The 16,167-nt window shown below is 40.9% G+C and overlaps 1 protein-coding gene across 1 annotated transcript in view; it reads left to right on the forward strand.

The window, feature by feature from the left end:
* Positions 1–16,167, forward strand: part of RASGRF2 (Ras protein specific guanine nucleotide releasing factor 2) — a 217,034-nt gene that overhangs the window by 82,795 nt on the left and 118,072 nt on the right. The window contains exons 6-10 of the mRNA XM_045565878.1: positions 2,467–2,720; positions 8,687–8,766; positions 9,162–9,355; positions 14,401–14,510; positions 15,246–15,364. Coding sequence (XP_045421834.1) covers positions 2,467–2,720; positions 8,687–8,766; positions 9,162–9,355; positions 14,401–14,510; positions 15,246–15,364 — 757 coding nt within the window. The remainder of the gene's footprint in view (positions 1–2,466; positions 2,721–8,686; positions 8,767–9,161; positions 9,356–14,400; positions 14,511–15,245; positions 15,365–16,167) is intronic.

Raw genomic sequence — 16,167 nt, forward strand, 5'->3', positions numbered from 1 at the left:
TTATTGTTCTTTATGTCCTAAATCAAGATAATATCTGTGTGGAAAGGAGTGTTAGCAAATGAATCATTTCTCTATTCTGATCTTGGCAAATATCAATATAATTTTTTTACTTCAAGAGATCAAAACTTAAAACTGATTATAATTCACAGAAATTGTTTATTAGTTTTCCCCAAATGATGTGCATATTAATTTCCCCACTTAAATTTTGTTAAAATGTGGTTTTTATTGAGGTATAACAGCTTGAACAACTGTATGAAAATTGATAGTATGATGACAACATTGGTAGACAAATGAGAGAATTTTAAACATTACAAAAGAAGGGTAGTTGCTTAAATACATGATAATTTAGACCATCTGGGTGAAATAGTATGGAAAAATAAAAAGTAGAAGGATGTGTTAAATAGACAATAATGATACTTTCAGTTACATCTGAAAGTGTAATCAGCTTTATTACTGAATCTGCCACATCTAAAGTGGCAAATCCTAATTATTATATAACAAATCTTAATTAGTTATCATTTTTTATAGTTAGAAAGGACTTTAGATTTCTTTTTGTCAATCATTTTATTTTATTTTTATTTTTTTAGAGATAGGGTGTCACTATATTGCCCAGGCTGGACTTGAACTCCTGGGTTCAAGTAATCCTCCCATCTCAGCCTCCCCAGTGTCTGGTACTACAGGCACGTGCACACCCAGCTCTGTCAATTATTCTATAGACAAGGAAACAGAGGACTGGAATTCAAGGTCTCCCAGCTGGTTATTGGCAGAGCCTTTGAATTAAGGATTATGATAAATAACTGTCTGCTCAGTATCCAGCATTTACCTGGACATTTAAAAGATGATCAGTAAATGTTTGTTGATTGGCTAAAACACACAGGCCAGTGCACTTTTTCTCAGGCTTGCCTGTTATTTTCAAATCACATCTAGGGAATTCGAGGCTATCATGTTTTCTACAAAATTGACTTCTAGTTATATTTTATGTTCTTTTTTATGAAGTAATCACTGGACATAGTTAATGTGTGTTTTGTCCATGCGGCTAGGAAGGAGAATCCTTATAATTAACAAAAGGCAGGTAAAAAAACACTAAATCTGGTGGCAGCTTTCCTAGCTGTGTGACTTACTGTGAAATTTATTTCGCTCATTTATGAAAGTAAGTCATTGGAGGAGCTGATCTCTAACACTTATTTTTTTAAACTTCAAAACAAAATAAAACAAAACCCAGCAACAAAAAATGAAATAACCCAATATAAAATTGGCAAAGGATTTGAATAGACCTTTCACCAAAGATGATAAACAAATGGCCAACAAGCATATGGAAAGATGTTCGACATCACTAATCATCAGAGAAATGAAAATCAAAACCACAGTGAGATATCACTGCACACCTATTAGGGTAGCTAATATCAAAAAAAAGAAAATAACAAGTGTTGGTGAAGATGTGGAGAAATTGGAACCCTGTGCACTGTTGGTGGGATTGTAAAATGGTGTAACCTCTATGAAAAACAGTATGATGATTACTCAAAAAATTAAAAAAAGAACTATCATATGATGCAGTAATCCCACTTCTGGGTATATTTATCTAAAAGAACTGAAAACAGGATCAGAATCTTGAAGAGATATTTGCACACCCATGTTCATAGCGGTGTTATTCACAAGAGCCAAGAGGTGGAAGCAACCAAAATGTCTATCAACATTTGAATAAACAAAATGTAGTCTATACATACAATGGAATATTATTCATCCTTTTTAAGGAAGGAAATCCTGGCACATGCTACAATGTGGATACACCTTGAGAACATTATACTAAGTGAAATAAGCCAGTCACAGAAAGACAAATACTATATGATTCCACTCATATGATGTATCTAAAGTAGTCAAATTTACAGAACAAAAAGTATAATGGTGGTTACCAGCGGCAAGGGAAGGGGTAAATAGGGAGTTGTTGTTTAATGGGTATAGAGTTTCAGATTTGCAAGATAAAAATGTTCTGGAGATATGTTGCAAAACAACGTGAATATACTTATCATTACTGCACTGTACACTTAAACATGGTTAAGATGGTAAGTTTTCTGTTATGTGTTTTTGCTATAATTTTTAAAAATTAAAAATATAGATGATCCTATAATGTTAAAGAATTAACTTTCAATTCTTTCCTTCTTAAAATGTTATAATAACTAAATATGTAATATTATATTTTTGGAGTCCATATAGACAGGCCTAAAGAGCTTAAACTTATGGAAAAAACTTATGAACCTGAGGAAAAAAAAATTGTTTTTTAAGTCATCATCATTTTCTTGCTACTTGGAAAAAGCCCGCCATTATTTATTCTGCTGGTGGAACCATTCTCCTAGTGCACCCATGAAAGAAAGTGTTTTATGTGGCACAGAATGGACACATCTACTGAAAGGCTTAAGAAAGTTAGTCTCACACCTCCCTGAGATTCCTTTTTGGTTTTTTTTTCTGTAGGTTCAGAGCTTCATGCGAGGATGGTTGTGTAGAAGGAAATGGAAGACCATTGTGCAGGATTACATCTGTTCTCCTCACGCTGAAAGTATGAGGAAGAGAAACCAGATTGTGTTCACCATGGTGGAGGCGGAGTCAGAGTACGTGCACCAGCTCTACATCCTGGTCAATGGCTTCCTCCGGCCCCTGCGAATGGCCGCCAGCTCCAAGAAGCCCCCCATCAGCCATGACGATGTCAGCAGTATTTTTCTCAACAGGTTTGTCTTTGCATCAATCAAAGAGTCATGTGAAAAAGCCATTTGTATTTCTTGAAAGAACTTTTACTTAATCTTAAAATAGGTCTCATAAATTCATCTCTGTGAGTTTATGATATTAACAATAAGGAAGCTATTATTTTTGTTTCATTGTCAGCCCAAATTTGCATATCTTTATCTTGAATCTTGGCATCTAATTTTCTTAATTTTTCTTCTCTATTTGATTTATGTTTTCTTGTCATTGTGTGGGTATGTGTGTGTGTGTTGAGAAGGGAACCTCCCTCATAAACTGAGGAAAATGGAGTGATTAATGGGTCTTTACATGTTAATTATACAGGATTATTTTAGGAAGAGCAAAACCCGGGGCCTGAGAATCTCTAGTGAATTTGTTTGCTCAATAAATGTTTGTAAGTGTCCTTACTGCTGAGGATTCTTGAGTGAACACAGCAGAAAATCCCTGCCTTCATGAAACTTAAATTTTGATGCAAGAAGACAATGAATAGTGAATCAGTGAAATATATAGTATTAATATGTTATATTGTGATTAGCGCTATGGAGAAAAATAAAGAAGAGAAACAGAGAAGATTGGGAAAAGGGAGTATCTGGATGTTTCACTTAAAATTTTAGTTATTTGTTTGTTTTTGAGTAGCTAATATAATCACATGGTTCAAAAGTCAAACTAACATGAAGACGTCAAACAGCAGTTAGCAGTTGCACTCTCACCCTGTTTCACCTGTTCCGCCTACTTTCTATAGGTAACATCATTTTATTAGTTTCTTATACATCCTTTCAGTGTTTCTCGATTTAGAGCTAAGCAAATATGAATATAGAATCTCATTCCCCTTCTTTTTACACAAAAGCCAATGTACTTTAACATATGCTTGACTTTTTTCACTTAACAGTATATACTGAAGATCTTTCCATATTGATACCTAAAGAGCACTCTGTTTTTCAAAAAAACACTCTATGGTATTACCGTCTGTAAATTTACCATAGTTGGGTTTTTTTGGTGGGTTTTTTTTGTTGTTGTTGTTCAGAAAATCTTCAAAGGTAAGTTAACATTTGAGCAAGGACTTGAAGTTGGTGAGGAAGCCATGTGGCTTCCTGGGGGAAGGGTGGTACCAGTGGAAGGCGTTGCCGGTGCAACAGCCTGGGGCACGGCGTGTGTGGCTGGCCAGCCTGAAGCCCTGGCCAGCTCAAGGGAGGAGTCGGGGAGTTAGCAGGTGGGACACGTACAGCCATTGATTTTTACTCTAAATGAGCTGGGGAAATACTGGTGGGGTCTTGAGCAGAGAAGAGTCATGATATGACTTATGATTTCAAAGACTCACTCTGGCTTTTCTGTTGGGAATAGGCTGTAGAGAAATCAGTTAGGTGGCTATTTCAGTAATCCAAATAAAATAAGGGATGATTGCAATGTGTTGGAATCTGGATGTATTTTTAAGTTGGAGCCAGTAGGATTTGTGGATGGTTTTGATGTGGGTTTTTTGAGAAATCAAAAAGACAGGTAAGATTGCAAAGTTTTTGGCCTGAATGACTAGAAGGATAGCATTGATATTTACTAAATGGTGAAGATTGAGGCAAGGACAGGTTTAGGAGAAAAGAGGAGGAGTTTTCTCTAGGACCTAGTGAGCAAGAGATGCTATTAGCCATCCAAGTGGAGACTTCAGGTGAATAGGGATTGGACATTAGTCTAGAGTCAGGGAAGAGTTCTGAGCTGTAGACATAAATTTGGGAGTCCTAGAGCATATGGGTAGTATCTAAGGCTGCTGATCTGAATGCGATGGCCAAGGGAGTGCAGATGGGTAAGAGACGAGGAACAAGCACTAAACCCTGGGATAGCCCAGCATTTAGAGATTAGGAAGATGAAGAGGAGCCAGCAAGGAAGAGTGAAGAGGAACAGTTAGAGTCGTAGGATGAAAACCAGAAGAGTGAGTTGTCCTGGAAACTAAGGCAAGAGGGAATGAACAACCATGCCAGAAAGGTCAAGTGAAACAATAGCTGAGAATTAACCATGGGTTTAACAACTTGGAGCTTATTGGTAACCCTGATGAAGGGCCAAAGCCTGATTGCAGGGGGCTTCGGAGAGAATGGGTGGGGGAGTTGGGAATTGGAGAGGGTGCGGAGAGAAAACACTTTTAAGGATGGTTGCTATGAAGAGGAACAGAGAAACAGGGTGGTACCTAGAAGTAAATAAAGAGGGAAAAAGAATGATATAGGAGAGAGAGGGGGAGAATTGGTGAGCAGTAAATGTGCGTAGGCAAAAGTGGATAGAATACGGGGATAAGTCAAGAGATTGGTCTTAGCTGGGAGCATGGCAGGGAAGGAATAGCACATGGACACCTCTGTAGTTAGGAAGCAAGGGCACCAGCTGACAGTGCAGACGGGAGGGAAGTGTCGGAGTTGAGTAAGAGAGAAGGGGCGAAATAGTGATCAAGTAGAGCAGGGAAATGAATGGATTCGGGAATGCAGCAAAATTGCTGGGTGGCACTCGGAGCCCACATTAGCTTATTATGCTAGTGGTCAGCACTTTACAGTGAGACCAGTCAGGATGTCGCATGTTTTTCTTTAGCCACTTTCGGTTGTATGGATGCAGGTGCAGAGCGAGTGGATGTTTGGGATTAACTAGGATTGGTGTTGTGTGAGGTGAATATGATAAAGAGAGAAAAGAATCAGGGAGTTGAAGCTGTATGCAAGGAAGAGATTATGATAAAGAGCCATGGAATCTAACCTGAGTGGAGAGGGAAGTGCTGGTGTGAGGGGGTTTTGGCCAATGAAACAGTGGTAGGATCTCTAGATTTAGGTCCTGAAGGTGTGAAAGGAGTTTTGGAGTCAGGGTTCTAAAGGTAGTGAACTGAAAGATAAGGAGGTGGTCAGAGAGTGGTGTGCCTGAAACTGGGAGAGGGAAGGGATGCAGTTATTGACAATGGCAAAGTCTAGAGTACAATCAAGGAAGTGTTGACTGAGGCTAGTGGAGGGCAGGATCTTTGGAGGAAGAATTCAAAGGCCTGAGAAGCCAAGATACTAGAATGTTGTTTATATGCATACTGGAGTCACTGAGAATTAAGACAAGAGTAGTGTTGGAAAAAGGACCCACAGTGAGCTGGCAGGTCAGATCTCAAGTCTCCAGGAAGAGCAACTGGGGGTTTGTAGATAACTGCAAAAAGGAAGGGTGAGGAGTGGTAGTCTGATAACATGAGACAAAAAGCTAAGCTCTCTTTTGTTGAAAGGAGGGAGGAAGATTTCCCCACATTGCATGGCAGTGGCTCCTCTCAAGTGTGTGAGACATGCTGAGGGGCCTGGGGTGGCTCTTGGTCCCCAGGTGATAGAGCTAGCATTTTGGTGATACTTCTGTCACCAAGTGTGCAGTTTCAACAGATCTGACAGCAGTGGGTGGACTTGTGTACTGCATGCTTTCATAGTGATGCCATCAGAGGTGTGCCACTTTGGTTTTAGGTTGCCTCTGGAGGTTTGTTTCCATTGGATTGCTTGATTGGAAACACGAAAGCCCAGGTTTATCGTATTGTTTCAATTCAGAGTCAAGATGTGCCTCTTTTTGGAAGGTGAGGCCGTTAAGCTCTTTATACAGACTCGCAGTTGTTTACTACACCTACTGCTAGATGGAGATTTGAAGAGGTACTTAAAATGTTTTTATATTTTTAATTTTTATGGATACATAACAGTTTATTTATGCGGTACATGTGAACGTGTAATGATCAAATCTGGGTGAGTGAGATATCCATCACCTCAAACATTTATTATTTCTTTGTGTTGGGAACATTCTAAATCTTCTCTTCTAGCTATTTTGAAATGTACAATAAATTATTGTTAACAATAGTTGCCCTATTGTGCTATCAAGCAATAGAGCCTATTCCTTCTATCTAACTGTATTTTTGTGCCCTTTAACCAACCCCTTTTCTTGCCCCCCTCCTTACTGTCCTTCCCAGCCTCTCTGGTAATCACCATTCTATCCACTACTTCCATGAGATCAACTTTTTAAGTTCCTGCATATGGATGAGAACATGCAATGTTTGTCTTTCTGTGCCTGGCTTATTTTACTTAACATACGGTGAAGAAGTATGTTTTTAAAGGCGAGGTTTAAAGGGTGTTTTGGTTTAAAGAGTGTTCGCTGTCATTACTGTTGTTTAGCTGGATTCCCTTGCCTTGCCTTTGAGATTGAAGACCTAGGCAGGTCAATTATTTTGAATTTACACAGCGTTTATACTTACAAAAATATAATCTACCTTTTTATATACAGAATTGTTTCATCTGTTTTCTAACCATCTAGGTGTCAAAATATGAAAGTAGATGTATCAGTTAGTTTTCAGTGCAGGAGAGATAAATACCTCTCTGAGTGGAGGGAATTAGATGCTTAAAGAATCTGTTGGAAGGGCTGGAAGAATAAAGTTAGGGACCTGTCTCTACACTGCTGAGTTTAAGGGGACAGCACCATCAATGTGATCCAGAGGTTAGGAAACTACTGCCACTGCTATTGCTGTGACAGCTGCCTCTCAGACCCATGAAGCTGGTTCCCAGAAACTAGAATTCTGAGGCTAGGTGCTAAATTGCCCCTAGAGCACTCACATCTCCATGACTGACTTTTGGCAACAGGAAGATGGCTTCCGCTTGCACCTTCCAGGTCTTGCCATGTGCATCTGTTAGTGGAACTAAATTTACATCCAATCTCATAGCTGCAAGGGAGCCTGGGAAATGTGTTACCTCTTCACCTCTCCAACTAGAAGGAAAATGAAATGCAGATTGAATGACTAATCTATAATACCTACCAAACTAGATTTGGTTGAAATCCTTGAACAACAAACACTACTTAGTTAAAATTTCTATAAAAGAGGTGGGGTGCGGTGGCTTACACCAATAATCCGAGCACTTTGGGAGGCCAAGGTGGGAAGATTGCTTGAGCCTAGGAGTTTGAGACCAGCCTGAGCATGAGCAAGACCCCATCTCTACAAAAAATAAAAAATAAAAAAGTTAGTTGGGTGTGGTGGCACGTGCCTGTAGTCCCAGCTACTTGGGAGGCTGAGGCAGGAGGATGGCTTGAGCCCAGGAGTTTGAGGTTGCTGTGAGCTGTGATGACACCACTGTACTCTAGCCCCGGGTGACAGAGCAAGACCCTATCTCAAAAAAAATTCTGTAAAAGAAAAACAAATTATAAGCAGTGTCTATTTTATTTCATGGACCATTTGAAATAGTAAGGACTTCCTGATGTCCGTTGTAATGGAATTTGACTTGTAAGAAGTCAAGGTATCTCACTGAGATGAGTAGTTCTATGTATGAATGTGTCAATGTGTTAGTTCAGAAACAGCTTCAAAGACTCATTGCAGTAGGTTAATTCCAATGAGGAGAAAGCAAAAGATGTTTTGACTTTGGTAACTACTTTTCTTGGCCCTTTTAGGAATTTAGATCCCTGATTTATGCATTGTCCTTATTTTAGTATCTCTGTGTAGGCTTCACTCTTTTCAGAAGATTCTTTTACATTTCTGTCTTGAGTATCTTAGGAGTGGTTATCATAGAGTTCTGTCAAAATTTTTGCTTTGCATTTTTCCCCCTCTTTCCTTCTGTCAAAACTCGTTTTAGTGAGAGAGACCTTCCCGAGTTATCTAGAATCAAATACAAAAAGAAAAAGGATCATAACTTTTTCTGATTATCAATTGAAATGCTGCATTCTAACAGTAGAAACCTCACTTATAAACTGACAAAGAGGGTTATGTGACAGTGAATGGTGCTTTCTGTCCTCCAGTGTTTGAAGCTTATCAGAGTTTTTTGAGGTTGTCATAGTACTTGAGGGAGGCGGGTATAATCCAGGCTATTGTTGGCCTTGCAGTTTGGAGGGTCTATGAGACATGGATATCATGTATATATTAAGGATTAAAGGATACAGTGGACTTTTTTAAAAAACAAAATAAACACTTTACAGCAACTAAATTATATTATTTTCTCATTTTTTAAAATAGTGAAACAATCATGTTTCTCCATGAAATATTTCATCAAGGACTAAAGGCAAGGATAGCGAACTGGCCTACTTTAATTTTAGGTAAGTGCATTCTTTAAAGTTATAAGATCTTCTCTTAGAATGGCTACAATTATAGTAAAATAACTTCTACATTATTCAGCCTGTGCTGTCAGAATTTCCCTGTTGACCTGTGAGCTTCCTTCGCCACTGGGAGTCTGTCTCATTGCCTTTGGCTCCTTTGGACCCTGCCTCAGAAGTTACCTTTGGACTCTTTCCCCAGGCCTGTCATAGTTCCTTTGGGGCTGGAGTCACATTCTGCCCTAGGGTACATTCTACCAGATTATCATTCAGGCATCGGGACTGGGGCCCCATGTGTGACACCTGGTGCCAGGAGCTGCTGCTTGCTATTCCCGTTGAGTGTAGATAATTTACCAAGCCCCAAGGGAAACAGCCACATTAACTTCTTTTTTTTCCAGCTGATCTGTTTGATATTTTGCTCCCCATGCTGAACATTTATCAAGAATTTGTGCGTAATCACCAGTACAGCCTCCAAGTACTTGCCAATTGTAAGCAAAACAGAGATTTTGACAAACTCTTAAAACAGTACGAAGCCAACCCTGCCTGTGAGGGGAGGATGCTGGAAACGTTCTTGACCTATCCAATGTTTCAGGTAAGTCACCTGGGATGCATTTGACAAATCACTAGTTCCAGCTCAGTGCCACTGATACCTAGTGTGACCAGAGCGAGACGTAGAAGCACGCCCTGTGAATAACGGCACACGTGCATCCTCTGACACTGTCTTGAGCTTGACCCTGAGATCCACAAACATTGTGCCACACATTCTCTCTCTGTCTAAGATAGGTAAGAAAACCAGACAGTTTTGAAGCAAATAATTCAGGAATGATTTTTTGAAAAGCAGCAGAATTTCTCTTTGCAGAAAGATTCCACACAGACCTCTTTCATGGAGTCTCCTCCTCCAGCATGTTTAAAAATATTATTTGGTTTACAGAAATAGGATTCTGTGCAAATGTTCCAGTTTATGCTGGTTGCATAAAAGGTTCTCAGGGACTGGAGCGACTGCTGGGAAGCTTTTGTTTTTCGGTGCATCTTCCCCTCACTGTCGTGGTTACTGTCTGGTCCCCCTGGCCGGGGCTCTGGAGAACAAAAGGAGCACATCCCTGGTCACAGAGGCTGTGGAGGCTGAGGAGACAGCAGGCACTGGCCGGACCTGGGGACTCTTGGCACTTAGGTTGCCACGATGAGGCTGGGCCTTGTCTTGATGTCCACTTTTTGGGACTAGAGCAACTGAAGGGATCAAGTACAATTGCATTCTTTCCCAAATCTAAGGTTTTACTGTTAAGAGCTCTGGAGTGAGAACCATGGAGGCCAAAATGTGTATGGAACCTCCTGTTCTTTTGAAAAGTGTCGATTCTGTTCTTTTGGAAAGGCATCGAGTGTTCCCATTGTGGAATTTATGGGGCTTCTGGCCAGGCCTCCAGATTGTCATGTGGTAAACCAATTCTACTAATCATGTGTGTTATGGTTACTGTGGAGAACTCTGTCCTCCTGAACATTACCATGACCCAGCTAATCATTTTGCAGCCTCAGAAAGAAATGTTGCTATGGTTTGTAATTGTTTGTCTTGAAGTTTGTCAGTCCCGCTCAAAATCCTGGAAGTCGCCATGGAAGTTCAGTAAGATTTTTTAAAACCAAAGGGATCCATTTGAAACCACTTAACTATAGTGAAACTTTATAATGTTATTGTTTTTTTCTGTGGAACTGAATTGTTTGAACTCTTTGCCTCTCTGAGGAAATATTTCATGAGAAAATTTTCAGAGGTTTTTTTTTTTTTTTTACTATATACATAATTAAAATTTAAGATTTTATTTACAGTGAAACTCATATAGAGTAATGTTCTTCTGAGATTCTATTTGAACTTTTGGCAATTATCTCTAGGTTATGATCCAATACCCCAAATTGAATCTGTTCAGTAACCCCAAATCAGGTGAAAATGCAAAGATAGAGTTGTGAACAACACATGGAGCATTCAGAGAGGGACCTAGCTCCCTTTCTGACAGCCCACTGATGTCTTTCTCACTGTTACTTAATTCCCTATTGGTGTGACTCTGTCAGTGTTTTAAAATGGCAGAACTGCACTTGCAGTGTAGGTGAGGTGTCCAAATACAGTTGAATATAGGGCCTTGGAAAGGTATTTAGAGTTCTTAACAATGCTGGGATACACTTCCACCTCCTCTCCCTCCTTCTCCCTGGAGTTTAAGTGCAATAGCAATGACTAAGCATTTTGATTGACCCTAAGGAATTCTCATAATGTCAGAAAAAAATCATTGGACTAGGAATCTTTAGGAGACCTGGTGTCTCACTCACCCTTCAGTCATAGCATTGGGGAAAATAATTGAACCAATCTAAATCTCTGTTTCCTAATCTCTAAATTGAGGCAGCTGAGCTCTAGTTATCTCCAAGTTCTCTAGCTTTCTGACTCTGTAATCCTGAGTCCTAGGGTTAGACTGGTTCTGACATTGTGGGTCGGGTAACTATGTGGTGTTGCAAGGAGCTTGGTGTTAACCTAGGAACCTTCCCCTCCAGGGAAGGTGGACTGTGGTGACCTCACACCCTAGAATTTAGGGTGAGATGTTGAAGTTTTTTTTGCTTCTGCCAGACCAGGATAATCAAAGGCTTCAGCTTGTGAGAGCCTTTGGTCTGGGAGAAGTCTAAACTTAAAGAATTTATTCAGAATGGGTCTAACTGCAAGAAATGAGCAAATTGAAAAAGCACTAAATTGTGTTTATCTGCTTCCCCGTAACTATTTTGAATAGACCAAGAGGAGAAATCCGAGTTTGCTGCCAATGGCTTCATGCGCCTTGGTGTCTCTCCTCTGTCCTCTTCACTTGGTATCTCTCCCTCCTGCCTTCTCTTTAGGAGTAACCATGAAACAGTCGAGGAGAAATTGCCTTTTCTAGAAGCTTGAAGGTTTTGTCTTATTAGGCTCATTCTATCCTGCTTGTTCCTGTGGTCCTTTCACTAATGAGGTGAAAGAGTGAAGGTGTTTGTTTCCTCAGAGAGTCTGGGCGTATCTGCTTCGCTCTGCGTGCCTTGTATGAGCAGCGGTGCCTCTGCGTGTCTGCCGTGCTCCCGTGTAGGGCTGGATGCCTTGGGATAAGGACAGGGTCCTATACTTTCTTGCTGTAGGGCAACAATGGAAGAGGTGAACCTAGTTTACACCGCCAAGGGGCTTCTGGCCCACACTTTTTCCTGAGCCTAGATATGGGGGTAGAAGTTGGTGTTGGGGCAGAGGGAGGGGGCGAGATGATTAGAAGCCTTTAGCCTGAGTATGTGTAGAAGAAAGAAGGTGATTGTATTATTCCTCCTTCTGGGCACTTCTTTGAGTTAGTCAATTGCTGCTGTTAATTGAGCTATGCTGAAACATGGAGGAATTGTAGAATTTGGATGATGCAGTAAAATTATCCCCAATTGAACTATCAGACCAGTAAGTCCAAGTGTTGCCAAGAAATTTGTTATGGAAAATAATGTAGTCATTAACATACTTTTTATTTATCAAAGACAGTGGCTTGGCTGGTACTGTTTAAATTGGCTTCAGCTGGTCCTCTATTTATTTGGATATTATGTGTTGAAAGTCCGTGAGTAAGCCGATCATGAAATCTGCGCCTGACAAGAGCAGTACTGTTAGATGTTCTCCAGAAACAGCCACTTGTTCTTTGATCCACTTATTCACTGTAATTGGAGAGCAAGCTAATTAATGTCTGTGAAGTGACAAGTATTTGTTCCATAATTGAAAGCAGAATTATGATTCATTTAGACAGTTCCTATGATTCTCGGCTTTTTTGGGAACAGATTTATAATCAGCTCTTGAGTATAGAGCTGAGCTGTTTGGGGGGCCGTCCACTTCTCTGCAGAACTTCCTTGGCCTGCTTTTTGGCAGATTCAGCACTTGTTTGCTCCTCCACCAGAAAGTGGTATGAAAGGGCCAGTGACTGAATTCAAATCCGCTCACTTGAATCTTAGCCAGGGACTGTTTTAAAGCAGATTTAAGTAATGGGGGAGGATCATGAAGCTATTGACTAAACTCGGTTTTGTGGGTTTTCAGTGCGTTCTAAGTAGTCAGGCTCTCCCACTCCTGCCTCATTTGCTATGAAAAATTGACTATGTTAGCTGCTGATGGCCTTAATGTCTTGTGGAACTACCAACTTACAGGCAAACTTTTGTGGATCATGCGATTGTGCCAACAAAAGGGATATTTGAAAGCACACTTACCCCGGGAGACTTCACCAAGTGGAACAGCTTTAAAGCCTGTTTTAGTGAGACGTTCATGGGATGACGAGGAAGAATATCTCTATCTATCCCACAGAGGGAGGGGTCTCCCGTGTCCCACCCTCCCATACTAAAGGGATCTGTCTGTGCTTCCCTGCACCTTAACTTGATGTCACTCCCTAGGACACAATCTGAGTATGTGCTGCAGTTCGATGTCTGTGCCGAAGGTGGCTGCCGTCTTTGCATGGTGCACACATGTAGGCACTCAGTAAATATTAGTAACATCCCACCACCTGCATGACAGCAAAAGCAGATCCGTAGTTAGGGCCACCAACCCCTCAGGACGGAATGGCAAGAGCTGCACACAGGGCCCTGGCAAGCTCTTTTTACTTTCTTCCTTCTCAGGGGTCCTTTCAAGTGCTGAGTGAGACTTGGGTCTCCGCGGAAGAGACCCACGGGTGTGGCTCTGAGCGGAGGCACTTAGGGCGCTGGTCAGAGCTGGGCTCATAGCTGGCTCTTCCATTTACTATGAGGCCACTTTGGGCAAGTTCCTGAACCTCTTCCCACTTTATTTCCCTATCTGTAAAATGGGGAAATAATTCTTATGTTGCTGGAGGCCTGGACACACGAGCAAAGTCTGGGGCACCCGGTCTGACCTCCAGTGGGCAGTGTTATATAATATTAATAGTAACTGTTGTTCATGCATGTTATTGTTAAAATTAAGCCCACAGTCCTTGCTTTCTTAAAAAACTCTATAAGCCAGTAAAAAATAAATATGTTGAATCACTATACCTTGAGTTAAATCTCTACCATGGTCTTTTAAAATCTTCCTATGGTTGGTGGAGTTTCTGCCTTTGATAGCATTCAGATAGATAATCTGTTCATAAGCAAAAGTATAAATAGATAATCTAATTAAACAATACTTTTTACTGCAAGGGGATGAATTGAGATAAAGTAGGAGCAGAATGTAATGAAGGTGAACATAGCTTCTCCCAAGTTTTAATTCTTAAAGAGAACAGTGCAGTAGGATTGTCAATTTTTTAAAAATTTTGCAGACAGAAAAACATATCTAAAATACAGACTTAAGTGACCTGATGATAGATAGCTATGTCTGTTTTCCTATGAACCAGTTTTCAAAAACTGTGATTCCAAAAGTATGATTATGTTAAAACATTAAAGAAACAATCATTTCTTTGTACCATAATACTTCATTTATTTGCACCTTTCATGTGTTTTTTGTGAATTCTTTTTTGATATGTGTGAAGTTTGAAGCATAGTTCATTTTATATATGTTTCTTTAAAAAACTGTAAAACAATCAGAACTGTAAGAGTAGAGATGAGCTTCTCAGAGTGATAAAGGTGCTCTAGAGGATGTCCCCTGTCACCCCTCCTGACCTCTGGCTCACACTGGCCTTCTTTTGCATCCAGATCCCCAGGTATATCATCACACTGCATGAGCTCCTAGCTCATACACCCCACGAGCATGTGGAGAGGAAAAGTCTGGAGTTTGCTAAATCGAAACTAGAGGAACTATCCAGGTATGCAGAGAACTTATAATAAAGGCTTGGGATGGGAAAGCAGCAAGTTAATTTCTTGTGCAAACCTGTTGTTTATGTTCCAAGGACCAAGTAGCAAAACACAAGTCCAGCTTCTCAGCTTCACCTTAAAGTTCAATGCTAGCTCTCGAGATGAAGCTGTCTTTGCCTTACAGCATGTGAATTTATGTAATGAAGACTAGGTGTACTTTGGTTTAAGTTTGGAAGTGTTCACATTTCTTTCAGCATAATAAAAAATGACTTTCAGCTGCATTTTATATTCACATTTGGCAAGAAGCTAGGGAATGTACAGTTTGCATTTCTCAGTGACTTTTCATTGTTACAAGCACTTATTTACATCTGTGTTCCTTTAGCTTATGTGGAATAAGTGGTATAAAGGTCTCTAATTTAGTCTGCCTCCAAGAAATGGCACCCTACTTTCAATGAGGGGAGCTGTCCATAAAATGATATGTTGGTTTCCTGTTGCATTTAAAAGCAGGCATTCCCAGGACACTCACGGATCACTGACCCGCTTACCATTTAGAATCTTCATGCACATTGGCCTTGCTTTGAGTCATGACTTGCTGAAGCCTGAAGGTCCAGTCTACTTCCCCCACAGCCCCAGTTCAATAGTATAAGTTCAAAACCGAGCCTCTCAAATGGAGCTCCTCTTTGCCTACTTGCTGTGGCAACAGAAAATCTCTCTTACCGTGTCCCTGTCTGTGTTGTGTCTGACAGAGTAATGCACGATGAAGTCAGCGACACTGAAAACATAAGGAAAAACCTTGCCATAGAAAGAATGATCGTGGAGGGCTGTGACATTTTGCTGGACACCAGCCAAACTTTCATCCGCCAAGGTAAGTCCTTGTGAAACAGACTCATGACCTACATGTTCTGTGCACCTGTCACACGATCTCTGGCACCCCCAGGAAGGCATTTTGGAGCAGGCCTGTTTTAGCTGTGTGCTTGTGCTATTCATGCAGGACACCCCGCGGCCTTCCCCCCCACTGTGGTTGAGGCCCACCTTTGTGCTGTTTCTTTTCAGGGGCCATGAAAAACAGCAACACAATCATAGTAAAGCATGCGTGGGGCAGTCAATTACACTCTGACTGGACTCTCCTCCTCAGTGGACCGGACATTCTCTGCAGCCCCAAGGAGGATGGGTCGGCCTGGCCCATCAGAGTGGCAGTGCCGAATGGTGACGATATCGAGGCAAAGGCCCAAGAGAAACTTGCGTTGCTCAAAGCCCTTTCCCATAAGACTGGGGACAATGTCCGAAGTGAAAAGAGCTGCCTCTTGTTCCCATTTTTCATCGGCACATCTGGATCGGTCCCCCATGATGTGATTTGACTCAACTGGTAGCTTCAGTTGCCAGAGGCAATGTCTCCTGATCAACCCTCGCCACACTTGGGTAATGGCGAGGCTCTCGTGTTTGTGGAGTGTGCTTTGGGGGCATCACCTGGTAAATCAAGCTTTTGAAGAGTTGAAGATATTTATGCCGGAAACTATGGAGAAGCAATAGCCTGACAGTGCATATTTCTCCTCGGCTCTTATTCCAAAGTGCAAAAAGTAAACCACATCCCAAGTTATTTTTTAGTACTTAGGTCTTCTGGAGGAGGGGAGCATGCCCCATGCAATTGGTTTGAGACAACATATTACA

Source organism: Lemur catta, chromosome 12 (genome assembly GCF_020740605.2).
Source record: "Lemur catta isolate mLemCat1 chromosome 12, mLemCat1.pri, whole genome shotgun sequence".
NCBI lineage: Eukaryota > Metazoa > Chordata > Mammalia > Primates > Lemuridae > Lemur > Lemur catta.